General features: G+C 42.9%; 2 protein-coding genes across 2 annotated transcripts in view; one reads left to right on the plus strand and one right to left on the minus strand.

Moving 5' to 3' along the window:
• The window catches only part of LOC310672786 (vomeronasal type-2 receptor 26-like), a gene marked incomplete at its 5' end in the record, with an annotated part of 64,519 nt that overhangs the window by 38,086 nt on the left and 10,028 nt on the right, over positions 1-16,405 (plus strand). The gene's annotated exons all lie outside the window — the stretch shown is intronic.
• LOC310672787 (vomeronasal type-2 receptor 26-like) lies at positions 1,597-11,774 on the minus strand (the record flags this gene model as incomplete). The annotated part of the gene is made up of 6 exons (XM_083430445.1): positions 1,597-2,507; positions 5,466-5,592; positions 6,928-7,155; positions 9,077-9,421; positions 11,080-11,371; positions 11,758-11,774. The coding sequence occupies 6 exons, from the start codon at positions 11,772-11,774 to the stop codon at positions 1,597-1,599; spliced, it is 1,920 nt and encodes a 639-aa protein (XP_083286571.1).

Here is a 16,405-nt window from a genome sequence, read left to right on the forward strand (position 1 = left end):
ATCTTTCTAACATTCATTAATTTTATAATATTTCTGTAAATAGTCTTTAAATTTCTTCCAATCTTCTTCCACCAACTCTTCTCCCTGGTCTCGGATTCTGCCCGTCATTTCCGCCAATTCCATATAGTCCATCACCTTCATCTGCCATTCTTCCAGAGTGGGTAGTTCTTGTGTCTTCTAATACTTTGCGATGAGTATTCTTGCCAAACCCGTTAACTTTAAAAGCAATTGTGTGTTGTTTGCCCCCTTAATGAAACATTGTGCAACGAGCAAAGATATATGTATAAAACAAAGACATTAAATGAACTCTGTTTTTATTTTGTAAATCAAGTATGTTTAGGCATCTACAAAAAGATATTTCTCTGTGCCCTAAAAGGCAGGACAATGCAAATGCGACAACTGGGCCGAAGTGACAAAGAGCAAAGAAGGTGGCATTCTCTGTCTTTGGCAGGAACAGAATTACACCAAATGATGTTTTCTTTTAAGAACTGGATTTGATGTACACCGCAAAGTGAAGAAAACATATTTGGAGGAAAAACTGGGGGCCTTGAGGCAAAACAGCTGGTTTCTCTTACGCTTGAGCTGATGAAGAAGAAGCTCCATTTACACAAATCACCTTCCAAGACAATTCAGGCTGGAGCTGGCAGCTCAACAGGGCCAATGGCTCCTTGAGGTACCTGATCCCTCTTGGAAGCTACAAAGCTGCCTTATACTGAGTCAGTAAACTGGCCCATGTAGAAGAGGTTGGATTTGATATCCCGCTTTATCACTACCCAAAGGAGTCTCAAAGCGGCTAACATTATCCTTTCCCTTCCTCCCCCACAACAAACACTCTGTGAGGTGAGTGGGGCTGAGAGCCTTCAAAGAAGTGTGACTGGCCCAAGGTCACCCAGCAGCTGCATGTGGAGGAGCGGAGATGCCAACCCGGTTCACCAGATTACTAGTCTACCGCTCTAAACCACTACACCACACTGGCTCTTAGTATTGTCTAGCAAATTAACTAGCAATGGCTCTCCAGACTTTCAGGCAAGGAAAGTTCCCCAGCCCTTCCCGGACGTTCCGGGATTGAACATGGAATTTTCCATATGCAAAGCATGAGCTCTGCCAGCAAGCTATAGCCATTCTAGAGCTGTGCAGGAGACGGCATTGCCGCTCTCTGGCTATACTCAGTAGTGGTGCTGCTGCACCGGAGGTGAGATCAGGCTACCAGTTCTCTCCTCTTGCAATAATGACACAAGGAAGAAGGTGCATGTAAATTAGCATTGTGCCTTGCCCTACCTTCCAATCCACAGAGGTCTGGAAAGGCAAAAGAAAAGGAAGGGGACCACAATAATGAGTGTATTTTTCTACCCTCACCTAACAGAATGAACCACTTATTCAGAAATAAGTGTTCCGATGCAAAAGAGCTAGGATCACACAAGAAAGTATAAAAATACTTATTCCGGTGGTTCCACTCCCCTCTGTTTAAGATCTGCAGACTAGAGACAATCAGACACAAGACCCATTCTAGATTTTTTCTTTAATCCTCATAGAACATGTGGTTCCAAGAGAAAATCTGGTACAGAGAAACTTCAGTTGCGTCCCTAGTACTAAGAATCAAATGCTATCCTTAGTTTTGGTCATCAGATGCTCCTTTGTGTTCAGATCAGGTCTCAGTATAATAATGTAGCACTTGGGAAGGAAGATGCAGCCCAGAAGCCCAGCACTGGAGGCCAATATAGAGAAGATCTGCACAGCTACCATGTATTTCCCTTTGGTGCTCAGGTAGGTGGGCACAAAGGACACCCAAACACTGCAGAAGACCAGCATGCTGAAGGTGATCAGCTTGGCTTCATTGAAGGATCCTGGAAGCTTTCTGGCTAGGAAAGCCACTGTGAAGCAGATGGCAGCCAGGAAGCCCATGTAGCCAAGGGAACCATAAAACATGGCAACAGACCCTTCATTGCACTGCAGGATGATCTGCCCAGGTTGGGACCTCATGTCAAAGTCTGGGAATGGGGGTGAGATTCCCAACCAGATGGTGCAGAGGAGAACTTGGACACTGGAACAGGAAATGACAATGGTGTTGGCCAGACTCTTCCCCAGCCATCTCCTCACCCTGTTGCCTGGCTTTGTGGCCAGGAAGGCCAGCACCACAGTGATGGTTTTGGCCAGCACAGAAGAGACTGCAAGAGAGAAGATGATGCTGAAGGCCGTTTGTCTGAGAAAGCAGGTCGCTTTTCTTGGCCGAGCAATGAACAGGAAGGAGGACAAAAAGGAAAGCAGAAGGGAGATGAGGAGGATGAAGGAGAGGTCCCGGTTGTTGGCTTTGACTATGGGTGTCTCCTTGTATTTAATGAAGATTCCTAACAGCATACCTGTAGTAAATGACAAGAAAAGGGAAGAAGAAGCCAAAAGGATTCCCAAATATTCTTTATATGAAAGAAAGGTGATAATCTTTGGGGTGCAGTGATCTTGGTCTTTGTTTGGATGTTGGTCTTCAGGACATCTGGTACACTTCTCTGCATCTGAAAGGAAAGGGAGAGGCTTCTATAGTCCTAAAACAAAGCTAATAACCAGAATACTCTATTGCATTCCATAAAATATATATTTCAGAGACAAAGTTTATCATGGAACTTTGAAGTGTCAGGCATAGCTCTAATGGCTTTAGCCCAAATGTAGCAGAGTTTTCCTGCACAGCAAAGAAGCTAGTTGAGGTGGAATGACTAGTCAGCTAGACTCAGAATAACTATTTACAGGATTTATTAAAAGGGAAAAGAAACCAGCAGAGTTTCTGCATACAAAACAAAGCAAAATAAATCCTTTCTTTCTCTCTCTCTCTCTTAACCATAGACAGCACTCCTACTCCTAATACACCTAACCCAAACTGTGCTAGCATTCCTAGATAACAGAGTTGAGTGCTGGTCGTTAACCAATCAGAGTAAGTAGTTTCTAGGACAAGCAGACCTTGGCTTTCTGCCAAGAGTAAATTGACACCGCCTTGAGTTAATTGTGTGAAGCCAGAATCTGTAAGTTTTCATGAGAATCAATTAACAGAAACTGAACAGTTTATATTCCAAAATAAGCTGAGTGGAACCAGGCCTATCTTTTTACAAATTAGTCTGTCCTAATCATACGCAAAGCAAAGTGTTGTTACAACCACAGAAAGAGTGGATAATATGGACAGCACCCATCAGACACTTTCCCTGCTTGGCCTTCTAGATGACCAATGACCTCTCAAGGCCATTTCTTTCACCTCAGTTTACATCATTAGTTACAGCAGGGGTTCCAAGACTTTCTGTCCTCAGGGTGCAGGAAATTGCAGAGGTCTGGGATGTGTAGCTAGGAGTGTGTGTGTGAAAGGTCATTCCCATCAACTGTCCTTTTCACTTTCCTCCTCCTTCACTCTTGGGCTGTGTATACACTGCATCTTTAGAGCACATTCAGAACACATTCTTCCCCTCGAAGAATTCTGGGCATTGTAGTTTGTTCCTGGGAATTGTAACTCTGAGAGGGATAACCTACAGGGCCCAGAATTCTTGGGGGGAAAGAATGTGCTTCAAATGTGATGGCCACTCCATCCCCTTTCTGTTCTTTCCTTCCCTCCAAGTGTCCCCATTTTTCAGGGACAGTCTTGAATTTACAGAAGCCATCCAGGTTTCTGATTTGATCCAGAATGTTCCGCTTTTCCTTAGGATGTCCCTATTTTGACTGGAGAAATGTTGGAAGGTGTGGAGTTACGTGACCCCCCCCAAACCAAGGAGATAACTAACTATGCAAACTTTAGAAGGCAACCCTGTGTAGAAAAGTTTTTAAATGTTTAATGTTTAATTATGTTTTCATATACTGTATGTTGGAAGCTGCCCAGAGGAGCTGGGACAACCCAGTCATATAGATGGGGTATAAATAATAATGGTGATGATGGTGGTGATGGTGATGATGGAATAAGACATCCCTATTTTCATCAGAGAAATGTTGGAGGGTTTGCAGAAGGTAGGGAGGCCAAAAAAAGGTTTCCTGGAGACAGTCCCCGGATTTATAAATCAGTCCCCATACAAAACCCATTGAAGTTGAAAAGTGTCCCTGGATTCATTGAAAAAAATCTGGTAGCCTTAGACCAAAAGGAGGTGGAGTCAGAGCCAACTAATTCTCCTATTGTCGTAGCATTTGAATAACCTCTGTAGCTTTGCTAAGCAAGAAATAAGGACATAGGAGAAATAATACTTTATTATAAAATGAATGGTTATATTTATGCAATAAGTTAGTAAATATTAAGTGAAGTATGGAGATGATGGGAAGCTAAATGTACACTAAGAAGATTTATTGTTAGAGTGTATGAGTTTTTGTTGTTGTTGTTGTTAACTTTGTTTCCCTTGTAAGAAATGACATAAATGTATGGTCTTTTGTTGTTGTTTTAGTTTAATAAAGCATTATTATTATTTTTTAAAAAAATTCTCCTGTTGTCCCACCATCCTTCTGAGGTGGCAACACAAGAAGACAGTTAAGTGGGGCCTGAATGAGGGCTGACTGCCCTTGCTCCACCATTTTCAAGCAATTCCTAGCCCAAGTGTACCTATGCACTGTGCCTGCACGTAGCTCCTGGTGTTTTGTGTTGATAATAATAATAATAAATAATAAATTTTATTTATACCCCGCCCTCCTCAGCCAAAGCTGGGCTCAGGACGGCTAACAACAATCAAAACAATCCAACATTCTAAAAACTTTTCACCATAAAATCAATCAAAAACAAATTGATGGCAACCAGCAAGCAAGACCCTGTGCAGATTGCCAGAGGAGGGGGTCAGGCTGCGCCCTGACCAAAGGCCTGGTGGAACAGCTCTGTCTTACAGGCCCTGTGGAAAGATGTCAAGTCCCGCAGGGCCCTAGTCTCTTGTGACAGAGCGTTCCACCAGATTGGTGCCACAGCCGAGAAAGCCCTGGCTCTAGTTGAGGCCAGCCTAACCTCTCTGTGGCCTGGGACCTTCAGGATGTTTTCATTTGCAGACCGTAGGTTTCTCTGTGGGGCATACCAGGAGAGGCGGTCCCGTAGGTACGAGGGTCCTAGGCCGTATAGGGCTTTAAAGGTTAAAACCAGCACCTTAAACCTGATCCTGTACTCCACCGGGAGCCAGTGCAGCTGGTATAGTACCGGATGAATGTGATCTCGCAGCGACGACCCCATAAGGAGTCTCGCTGCGGCATTCTGCACCCGCTGGAGTTTCTGGGTCAGTCTCAAAAGGCCATGACACAGCCAGTGGGAGGCTATTGTGCAGAATCCCACCTGAAATCAGGCTAAGGCCCACTGGTGCCACCTCCTGGCCTGCAGTTTGATAAATCCTGCGTTTCGGAACTTAGCATCACAGTAGCCAAGAATGGTTTCACATTCCAAAAACGTATTTAGGATCTTCACAGAAAATTTCTGCCGAGCGAATCTTTGGCCTATCTCTGTTTCCCCAAGGAATGCCTTCTCCCCTTGAGTCACGCACCTTCCTGAGTGGATATGGTCCCTTCTGCACACAGAGCACAAGCGTAGCAACAAACCGGTTCTCCTTCTTGAACCACCTTGGCGTAACCAGGGTGACAGCTCTCCGTACACCTGGAGCGAGGTATGGTCTAAGCATTAAGACAAGATGTATCCAGAAAAAAGTATTAGAGGTCTTGAAGTGAATCATGGGCTTTGAAGACAATCTAATTGAGTCCCATCCCATCCACACTTCTTAGATAAGTTCTGTCCCATGGAAGAGGGAACCAGATTGTTTTCTCCTGCTCTGGAGGGTAGGACGCGACCCAATTGCTTCAAGCTACAAGAAAGGTAATTCCGACTACACATACGGAATAACTTTCTGACAGGAAGAGCTGTTTGACAGCGGAATGGTCTCCCTTGGGAGGTTGTGGACTCTCCTTCCTTGAATGTTTTAAAGCAAAGGTTGGGTGGCCATCTGCCATGGATGCTTTAGCTGAGATTCTTGCATTCTTGGATCATATGACCCATGGATTCCTTCCAACTCTACAGTTCTATGAGTCTATGATTCTTTTGATGCACAACTGTGTGATTGTAAATGATTTTGCTCCAAAATGGCAGATCAGAGGACAAAGGGGACAACAGAAGTTTGAAGAATACACATTGTTAAGAAGAGAAAACATGTGGAAGATTTTATTTACTTATTTGCTTCTTTATTAAATAAGCCCATCATCCATAGATTTATTGGCAGGGCATGAGCCGGGAAATTTATAGGATGACTTCTGCAAGTTGGATGCCAGAATGCCAATGAGATCATGCAAATTTGCATTCAAGCTGTGGAATAAGAATTTGCGAGTGGGTGGATTAATATGATATACATTGCATGTTGTTAATGTACTTTCCAGCCCCAAGATGGCTTATAAAGGCATTTTGGGGGGGGGGGTGTTGCCTTCCTAAATGCACACTTGGTGGGAATGAGGGGCAGGGCCTTCCCTGGGGCCACTCCCAGACTTTGGAATGCTCTTCCTAGAGAAGCTAGACCAGCGCCCTCCTTCTTGTCCTTCCATTAGCAGGTGAAAGCTGTTTAAATTTAACAAGCTTCGGGGAATGGACTGCTTTATCTAACAGTACTATGCTGCTTTTACTATCTGTATTTCGGTAGATTTGCTTATGTATGGTTTGATTCTATCATAGATTCTACTAGAGAAAGCTAAAAACAAAAACAGATAACAGGTTTAAAAGTTATAAAGCTATTATCTTTAATATGTTTTTCTTGTTGTTTAGTCATTTAGTCATGTCCGAATCTTCGTGACCCCATGGATCAGAGCAAGCCAGGCACTCCTGTCTTCAATATGTTTTTAGCTTTCCATATTTGAACCGCATGGTTTTAATTTCTGTAGGTTGCCTTGAGTCCTTTTTTCCAGACCAGGAAAAAAAATGTCACTGGAGGGCAGGGGAGAAAGATGCATGCAGATAATTTCACCAACCTTGTTAAACTGTGAGGGCCACACAATGTCTTCTTGGTTAATCGTGAGCTTTAAATCTGAGGATGCCTGTCTCTCAAAACTCCCAACTTTCACTCTGCCATGAGACTTGTTGGGAAACAGCACCCAGTTCACAATATCATAGTCAGCTATCAGCTTCCCATTCTCATCTGTATATAGTCCACCCCTGGAAGTGTTAAATAACTGGACTTTTTTTAAGTGACGGTGAAACTGGAATGATAGAGAAAGCACCAGAATTAGGAAAACATGAAAGCCTATTGAATACCTCAGCCTTGCTCACATTAGCGCAGTGAGAAAATCATGTTGACTGATGACCTCTGAGCTCTAAAGCCACATTGTGACTTGGGATAGACCCTGTCAGTGAGGGACTGTAATCTGTTGAGAACTACACAGGTGAAGGCTTTCTCCACAGTACTCAGCAAGGAGATTCCTTGGTAGTTGTTACAGTCATGGAGGCTATCTTTGTTCTCAGCTAGTCCTAGTCTTTATAACCCTGTACCTTCTTCCAGAAGGCAGAAGCTGAAAGAGATCATTTCCGGGGTGCACACTATCCTCCACTATCTCTGCAGTTTTCTTATGGCACCTGGAAGCATAGATTTGATCCAAGGTAGGAAGAGTGCACCCAATTTTTCTTTCCGCAGTCTTTACAACCCTGGACAACATTGTTTTTCCCCTGACCATGCAGCTCCCAAACCACACGCACAGACCATAAGTTAATACACTCTCAACAGTACAATGGTAAAATGCCATCAACAGGTCCTTTGAGAGATTATTTTTCTGGAGGATTCTCAGAAAATATAACCTCTGCTGTGCTCTCTTCATCAGGCCTTTACTGTTTTCTCCCCAGGTTAGGTCATCTCTCAACTCCATTCCCAGAAACCGAAACACAGAGACCTGTTCCACACAATCCCCCTCAATGATATGTGGCTGAATATTCAATTTACATTTCCTAAAGTCCATCTATGTACAACTCTGTTCCAATCCCTTGCAATGCAGGAATCAACGATGGAGCATCAACGACCAAGGGTTATCCAATCTTTGCTTTAAAACTTCCAATGGAGGAAAGTCATTGGTCTTTCACAGACACTGCGGATATGCAGTTTTGAGTTTTCTCTCCCTGCTGCAGTGTACTCCAGATCAGCAGAGGGAGTATCATTACACATATGAGCTCAGTGTGAAAGCAGAATCAATTCATCCTACTGTTAGGGAAAGTGAGGTGAGATAATTAAAGCAACAAAGGGCTCCTCAGGAGGCCAGAGGAACATCGCCTGGCTGTGAGTGTGAAGGCTGCTCCCAGCAAGGCCCCTCCACCTGGCCTAGGGGGCTGGGCCCAGACTCACCAGCCCCACTGAAGAGGCCCCTCATGAGGCTGGAGGAACAGCATCCAGCTATTGTTTTATTGTTTTAATATGCTGTAAACTGCTTTGAGATTTTTGTTAAAAATATCAAGCGGTATAGAAATTAAAAAAATAAAAAAATAAATTAAAAAACAGATTTGGGTCGCCGTTTGACTCCAGCACCAAAGCATGCCCAACAGCTGACCTGTGCCCATAGGCTTACAAACGGGCCTCAGAAATTGGGTGGGGCGGGGAAGTGAGTTTCATCATGACTATCAAATTCAATTGTGGATGCAGGATAATGGTTGCAGAGCTGGACAATGGATTGCAATTTGAAAAAGGAATACCTGCCATGGCTGCAGCCTTTGAAGTTCCAATCTCTCTCTTCCACCCACCATCAACATCTGTTTGGATCTGGACAAATATGCCGAGTTTAAGGCAAATGCCACAGCTTGGATACTGTTGTAAATGATGTAGCTGTCTTGAGACAGGGCACTTTCAATCTCCTCTTGGGGGAGAATCGCCAGTTTCCTCTTCTCTGTACATGTTGTCCAACCTTCCATGGATGGACATAAACAATGAAATGATTGACTCCAAAACCGACTTGTTACAAAAGACAATGGCACATAGTATTCATATTTTGTCCTTCTTCTGGTTTTTATTGCAAAAGACAGAGAACCGTGGGTGTACCTGAAGGAATCAATGTGATGAGCCAAATTCGAGTTCATGTCCTGAAAAGCTGTTGTGACCCAGATTCTTTTCCCAGTTTGCGTCTTTTCAAGGAGCATTTGTACCCTGATGATCGACCCAAAATCATAGTGAGAGTCCCCAAAGAAAACAAATACATTGACTAGTGTCCACACGTCAGGTGGTTCACCCTGTAAAAAAATTTCATATAGCGCCTTTTGTGTAATTCTTTCTGTGAAGGCAACACAAATTCCACTGGTAACCATCAAAGGAGTCAAGGCATTTAAGAAACGTTCTCCATTATAATTGTCTGGAGCAAAGAGGCCAATCCATGTCCATCCAAAATGCAGGAGCAACTTGATAATCCCCATATACTGGGTTTCTTCCTTGGGGATCATCCGGTAGGCAAAGGGGAACTGTGTTTTATCATTAAGAGAAAAGCCCGAACTGATCTAGTGAGAAAAGGAAGAGAGAGAGGGTGAAACATAGAGACATAAAAAGGTTAAATATCTAGGGATATGGCTAACATCAAGAAATATAAATTTATACAAAAATAACTACAAAAAAATTGGCTTGAGGTAAAAAGAAATCTAGAAATATGGAGCAGAATGAATCTGTCATTGCTAGGGAAAATGTTGTTGTTTAGTCGTTCAATCGTGTCCGACTCTTCGTGACCCCATGGACCAGAGCACGCCAGGCACTCCTGTCTTCCACTGCCACCCGCAGTTTGGTCAGATTCATGTTTGTAGCTTCGAGAACATCTCGTCCTCTGTCGTCCCCTTCTCCTTGTGCCCTCCATCTTTCCCAACATCAGGGTCTTTTCCAGTGAGTCTTCTCTTCTCATGAGGTGGCCAAAGTATTGGAGCCTCAGCTTCACGATCTGTCCTTCCAGTGAGCACTCAGGGCTGATTTCCTTAAGAATGGATGCATTTCATCTTCTTGCAGTCCATGGGACTCTCAAGAGTCTCCTCCAGCACCATAATTCAAAAGCGTCAATTCTTCGGCGATCAGCCTTCTTTATGGTCCAGCTCTCACTTCCATACATTACTACTGGGAAAACCATAGCTTTTACTATACGGACCTTTATTGGCAAGGTGATGTCTCTACTTTTTGCTAGGGAAAATAGCAGTGATTAAAATGAATGTGCTGCCAAAAATGCTATTTCTTTTCCAGTCAGTTCCACTAAATGGTACCTCCACCTGCTTTGCAAAGACACTGCAGCCAATTTACAACATTATTCCTTTTACTTTTGTTTAAGATACCAGAGAGGGACCCAAAACATTACAGAAGCGAACCCTACAAGAGAATTATAAAGTAATAAAACCCCAAATTATAATATATGGCTGCCCCTAAAATTCAAGCAGCTAGAGAGTAAGTGAAACAGTGAAATCTTTAAAATGCACAGGCAAGTAAATATCTGGCGCTGAGGTGATAAGAATTGAGAACAGAGGTAGCAACTTAGCTTGGGCCTGGCATGACTCTTCATTTTTATACAAGTCGTTCTCAACTATGAGTACCGGCTGACAGATCATCTCAAGCCCAGTAACAAAGCAGGAAGGTGAATTAAAGCATTCATACAACAAGAAGGTGAGTATACTAATGTCTGTTGTAAATCATTTTAGGGGAATCCTTCAAAAAAGGATCATCATACTCTTTAAAAATATCTGAATATCTGAAAAATAAATATAGTAGTTTAAATTCTGTTGCAGCATTCGAGGAACTTCAGTAATAGTTGTAAGGTAGATATAAGAAATTAGATTTAATGAGAATAAGTTTAATTATATAAAAAAAATGTGTATTGGCAATAAGTAATATGAATTTGAAGCATGGAATAGACGGGAGGTTGGGTCTTTAGTGTTAAGACCAACAGATGTTTTATTGTTTGCTAAGAATATTATGTGTCTATGGTTATTTTTGTAATTTGTGTATAATTTGGTATTTGTCTTTTTTGTTTGTTTGTTTTTCTTGTTGTATAAATAAAAACTTTTTTTTAAAAAGGGATCATCATAGAGTTGGAAGGAAGCTCGTAAATCATCTAATCTCATCCCCTTCCCCATGCAGAACATCGACTACTGATGCATCCCTAATTGGTGGCCATCCCATTCCCTACCTGTGGGATTTTGTAGATGCCCAACATGCTAGAAATCTGGGTGGAGATGTCTGATTCAGCCCCTTCAATAACAGTCAAGAGGTTCTTGCGTCTTCCACAGTTATAGTTTGGAATATTTTTCTCCCTACCGGAATGCATATCTAACATGGCATTGGAAACCAGTCGGCCATCATAATAGGTGTCAAATAGGTTGTATCCCAGGGTGAAGTTGGGCAAGATCCTGGGATCCTGGTTGATCTCCTGAACAGCAAACAAGAAGGACAGGATGTGCCAGTAATTTGGAGTAGACTCACTACCATCAAAGAAACAGCATTTGTGAGTGACACACTGCCACACTCTGACATGTTAAACTTTTAATGCACTTTTTATGCAGGCAGCATAAATATCACAGTAAGTTATCCCCAGATAAAGATCTTCATGGTTGTATCGAGGGTGAGGAGGGTTCTAAAGTGAAGGTCCAGTTAGGAACAAAAATAGGGAAGGTTATTGCTTTCAGGAGTAAGCCCGCACCAGCCTTCAAAGAACCATATTAAATGCATAATAAATGCTAATTCAGCATTCGAAAAGTGATAAAAGGTAGCTGTAGCTTGTCTGCTTTAAAAAAAGATCTGAGTGCTGAAACCAAATGCTCAACCTTTACATTGGAAAGGAAAAGACTGCCATCCTATACTCACTTACCTTGGTGTAAGCTCCATGAGCTCATTGGGACTTCTGAATATTGCAATATAAGTCAATAAATGTAAATTTTGCTTTGACTGGTGATATGCAGTCCAGCCCTTGAATGAAACAAGGATTTCAGTGGAGGAAACCATCAGGAAGCTTCAAGGACTTCATGTGCCCTTGCCTTGACTCATAGCTGTCAACTTTTCCCTTTTCTTGCGAGGAATCCTATTTGGAATAAGGGAATTTCCCTTAAAAGAGTAGAAATGTTGACAGCTATGCTTTGACTCTGCCAGTGAAATTAGCTGATGGCCACAGTGGATTTGTGTGTGTGTTGGGGATGCAGTGGGGTTAGTGCTGGGAACTAAAGAAAATATCTCTGGAATCAAATGGAGTTTCCAGGTTACACTGTACTCATGTAAGCATAGCATAGATTTTGCCTTGGAGGCTGCATAAATCAGCTTGCACTGATGGTGGGTGTTGCTGGAAAGTTGCCAGTGGTAGTTTCCAGCTGGGAAATGTTATTTTAAATTGCCATCCAGCTTAGGCATAAAGGAAAGGGTTGCCTTTTGCTGCAGAAAGAGAGTTGCCTTGTCAGTCCCTGAGAGACCCATTCTCATAGAATCATAGAATCATAGAGTTGGAAGAGACCACAAGGGCCATCGAGTCCAATCCCCTGCCAAGCAGGAAACACCATCAGAGCACTCCTGACATATGGTTCTCAAGCCTCTGCTTAAAGACCTCCAAAGAAGGAGACTCCACCACACTCCTTGGCAGCAAATTCCACTGTCGAACAGCTCTTACTGTCAGGAAGTTCTTCCTAATGTTTAGGTGGAATCTTCTTTCTTGTAGTTTGGGTCCATTGCTCCGTGTCCGCTTCTCTGGAGCAGCAGAAAACAACCTTTCTCCCTTCTCTATATGACATCCTTTTATATATTTGAACATGGCTATCATATCACCCCTTAACCTCCTCTTCTCCAGGCTAAACATGCCCAGCTCCCTTAGCCGTTCCTCATAAGAAGAGAAGAAGAAGAAGAAGAGTTTGGATTTGATATCCCGCCTTTCACTCCCTTTTAAGGAGTCTCAAAGCGGCTAACATTCTCCTTTCCCTTCCTCCCCCACAACAAACACTCTGTGAGGTGAGTGGGGCTGAGAGACTTCACAGAAGTGTGACTGGCCCAAGGTCACCCAGCAGCTGCATGTGGAGGAGCGGAGACGTGAACCCAGTTCCCCAGATTATGAGACTACTGCTCTTAACCACTACACCACACTGGCTCTACACCACATAAGGCATCGTTTCCAGGCCTTTGACCATTTTGGTTGCCCTTCTCTGGACACGTTCCAGTTTGTCAGTGTCCTTCTTGAACTGTGGTGCCCAGAACTGGACACAGTACTCCAGGTGAGGTCTGACCAGAGCGGAATACAGTGGCACTATTACTTCCCTTGATCTAGATGCTATACTCCTATTGATGCAGCCCAGAATTGCATTGGCTTTTTTAGCTGCCGCGTCACATTCTCGCCTTAGTCTCGAGGAGCAGTGTCAGACCAGGGAGACTCATTCTACCAGTACCTTTGAGGAGGTTTCTTCAGACTGGAAGTTACAAAACAGAGCGCCCAAAAAACCTCACATGCCTTCCAAAATACCGGCAGAAAATATTTTTAAGGGTTGGGTTCAACTCAATAGTTGCACCAGCAGGAGCAAGTGCAAAGAGCCCCACTTGAACAATGAGGCTTCTCATCTACTCCCCACTGTGTGCAATGCTGCAACAATCAGCTTGGAGTGTGGGTGGGAGAACCCCCAGAAATGCCCGGGGTGGGAGGAAAGGAGGAGAGATTGTTCTGTCAGGAAAGAAGAAGTACGTGTACTAACTGATTGACCTCCTTAGCACTACTTGTAATTCCACCCAGTAACTTGACCCTCATGCCATCAAACACTGCTTGACCCCTCCCTGTCCCTTCCCCTCCCTCCAAATTCTCAATTGCACAGTGAAATTGGTTCTTCTTGCTAAAGAACACACATCCAGCAACACCTGGAGCTTTTCTGCTAGGCAGTTATGCTGGGGATAGAGGGAGAAGCTGTGTGTTGGTAATTGCTTTTAGACACCCCCCAAAAAGACCTACATTAGATGCAGACTGCTTCTTATCACAAGATCTGAAAGCAGGAGTGTTATTGGTTATTACGGTCGAAATTATTCTGGAAAACCAAGTTGCTCCTTAACACATTATCACCACACGAAACTCCCTCCTCTATGTGACATATAAAAGGATGTCACATAGAGGAGGGAGAAAGGTTGTTTTCTGCTGCTCCAGAGAAGCGGACACGGAGCAATGGATCCAAACTACAAGAAAGAAGATTCCACCTAAACATTAGGAAGAACTTCCTGACAGTAAGAGCTGTTCGACAGTGGAATTTGCTGCCAAGGAGTGTGGTGGAGTCTCCTTCTTTGGAGGTCTTTAAGCAGAGGCTTGACGACCATATGTCAGGAGTGCTCTGATGGTGTTTCCTGCTTGGCAGGGGGTTGGACTCGATGGCCTTTGTGGTCTCTTCCAATTCTATGATTCTATGATTCTATGATTCTATGATTCAGGTTCCATTTTTGTATTCAGTAAACTCAGGTTAAACATAAGGGGAGAGTTTGACCCAGGGAAACAGGGAAATGCAATCTGCTTTGGGCTGCACCGCAAGGTGGGTAGTGTCAGGAGGGAAGGTGGGGCAACAATAAACCCACCAGCACATAGCTACTCACTCTTCAAGCCTGGTGGAGGGGCGCTGGGAGAAGTTGTATGATTCAAAGGTAGCGCTTTTTGTAGATATGACGCCGCCAACAAGGTACTCTCCTGGCCTGTAATAATTCATTGGTTTATTCCGATGCTTGGGTGGATTTGAGAAGCATTTTGCCTTCTGCATCCCACAGGCTCCATGGGGCATTAGGAGCAGCAGGAGCAGGAGCGCAGATATCATTCTAGAGATGGCAGCGACAGTCTGTTGCGACAGCAATAAAGACTTTAGTTGCACAACTGGAGTCCAGTCTTGGGTGCAGCTTTCAAGGCAGCAAAAACAAGCCAAGTCTCTGACCAGGTTCTCATCGGCACAAGTCTTATTCATCATTTCATTAATAGGAGGTATTTAAGCCACAGTTATTCTTTTTACGAAAAGGTTACATCATGCTTCCCTTGATTTTGATGTTTCAGTTATTGGTCTTATGGGAAGTCCCTGGAGATTTGGTTGTGAGGAGAGGACTAAATTACTGTTATTTTTTATAATTATAAAAGGGGAGGAAGTTTCACCTCTGAAACGTCTTGGATTCCTTGTGTGGCTCAAAGAACAGGTTCAGAGCTGGAAGAAAAACATGTTTGTGAGAATTCACTGATGAAGTTTTGTATCCTGAGAAGGACCAGTGAGGGTACAGCTGCATTTGGACAACATTGTATTGAAGAGAGGCTTTCATGAGACTATGGGTGAAAATGCTTGTAGTTTTGAGGATATATTTGAAAGATCACACATGAAATATGGGAGCACCATCCCTCCCCCCCCCCCATCAGTGTACAAAAACATCTCCTTATGTGGTACTATTTCATTCTCCTAGCAGTCAGCATAAGATTTTTTTCTTCTTTTTTTCCAAATAATATTTATTGAGTTTCCAACAAATTAAACACAACACTGCAAAAGACCAAAAAAAGAAAAAACATGCAATACAATACAATACATGATAAAAAACAAACATAATAAAAGAAACAAACAGAACAAAACAAAACAAAAACCATTTAAAATTTCAATTTCAACATCTTATCTCTCTTTCCCTTATTTCCTCGACCTCCTTACACCTCCCTTTTTGTATTCCACTTCTATTAATTGTTTCAGCAATTCCTTTCCATCTTCCTCTGTTTTCTATCCTATAATTATCTTAACACATTTTAACCTTATTTTCCTTTAATACTCTATTAATCTATTTATACTTGATTCCTTATAACATTTCTACTGAAGCCATATAACTTCATTCCAACGTTCTTCTAACATTCATTAATTTTACAATATTTCTCATAATATTTTTTTTTCTTGTGTTGCCAGTATGTTTACATATCCTCCAACATTTTTTTCTGCTGAAATAATTATTGTTATTGTTATTGTTACTGTTAAATAATAATAATAACAACAACAACAACAACAATAAAAAATACCCCACCCATCTGGCTGGGCTTCCCCAGCCACTCTGGGCGGCTTTCAACAAAATATTAAAATACAGTAATGCATCAAACGCTAAAAGCTTCCCTAAAAAGGGCTGCCTTCAGATGTCTTCTAAAAGTCTGGTAGTTGTTGTTCTCTTTGACATCTGAAGAAGAAGAAGCGTTTGGTTTGATATCCCACTTTATCACTACCCGAAGGAGTCTCAAAGCAGCTAACATTCTCCTTTCCCTTCCTCCCCCACAAGAAACACTCTGTGAGGTGAGTGGGGCTGAGAGACTTCAAAGAAGTGTGACTGGCCCAAGGTCACCCAGCAGCTGCGTGTGGAGGAGCGGAGACGTGAACCCGGTTCCCCAGATTACGAATCTACCACTCTTAACCACTACACCACACTGGCCCTTGGCTTCCCTGAGCCTCTGCAGGAAATATCCAGAGAAATGTGTACAGAAAGTAACAAGTGAGGACCCTGTTTTTAGGAACACA

The sequence above is a fragment of the Podarcis tiliguerta genome (genome assembly GCF_965153285.1).
Source record: "Podarcis tiliguerta genome assembly, chromosome: 2".
In the NCBI taxonomy this organism is placed as follows: Eukaryota; Metazoa; Chordata; class Lepidosauria; order Squamata; family Lacertidae; genus Podarcis; species Podarcis tiliguerta.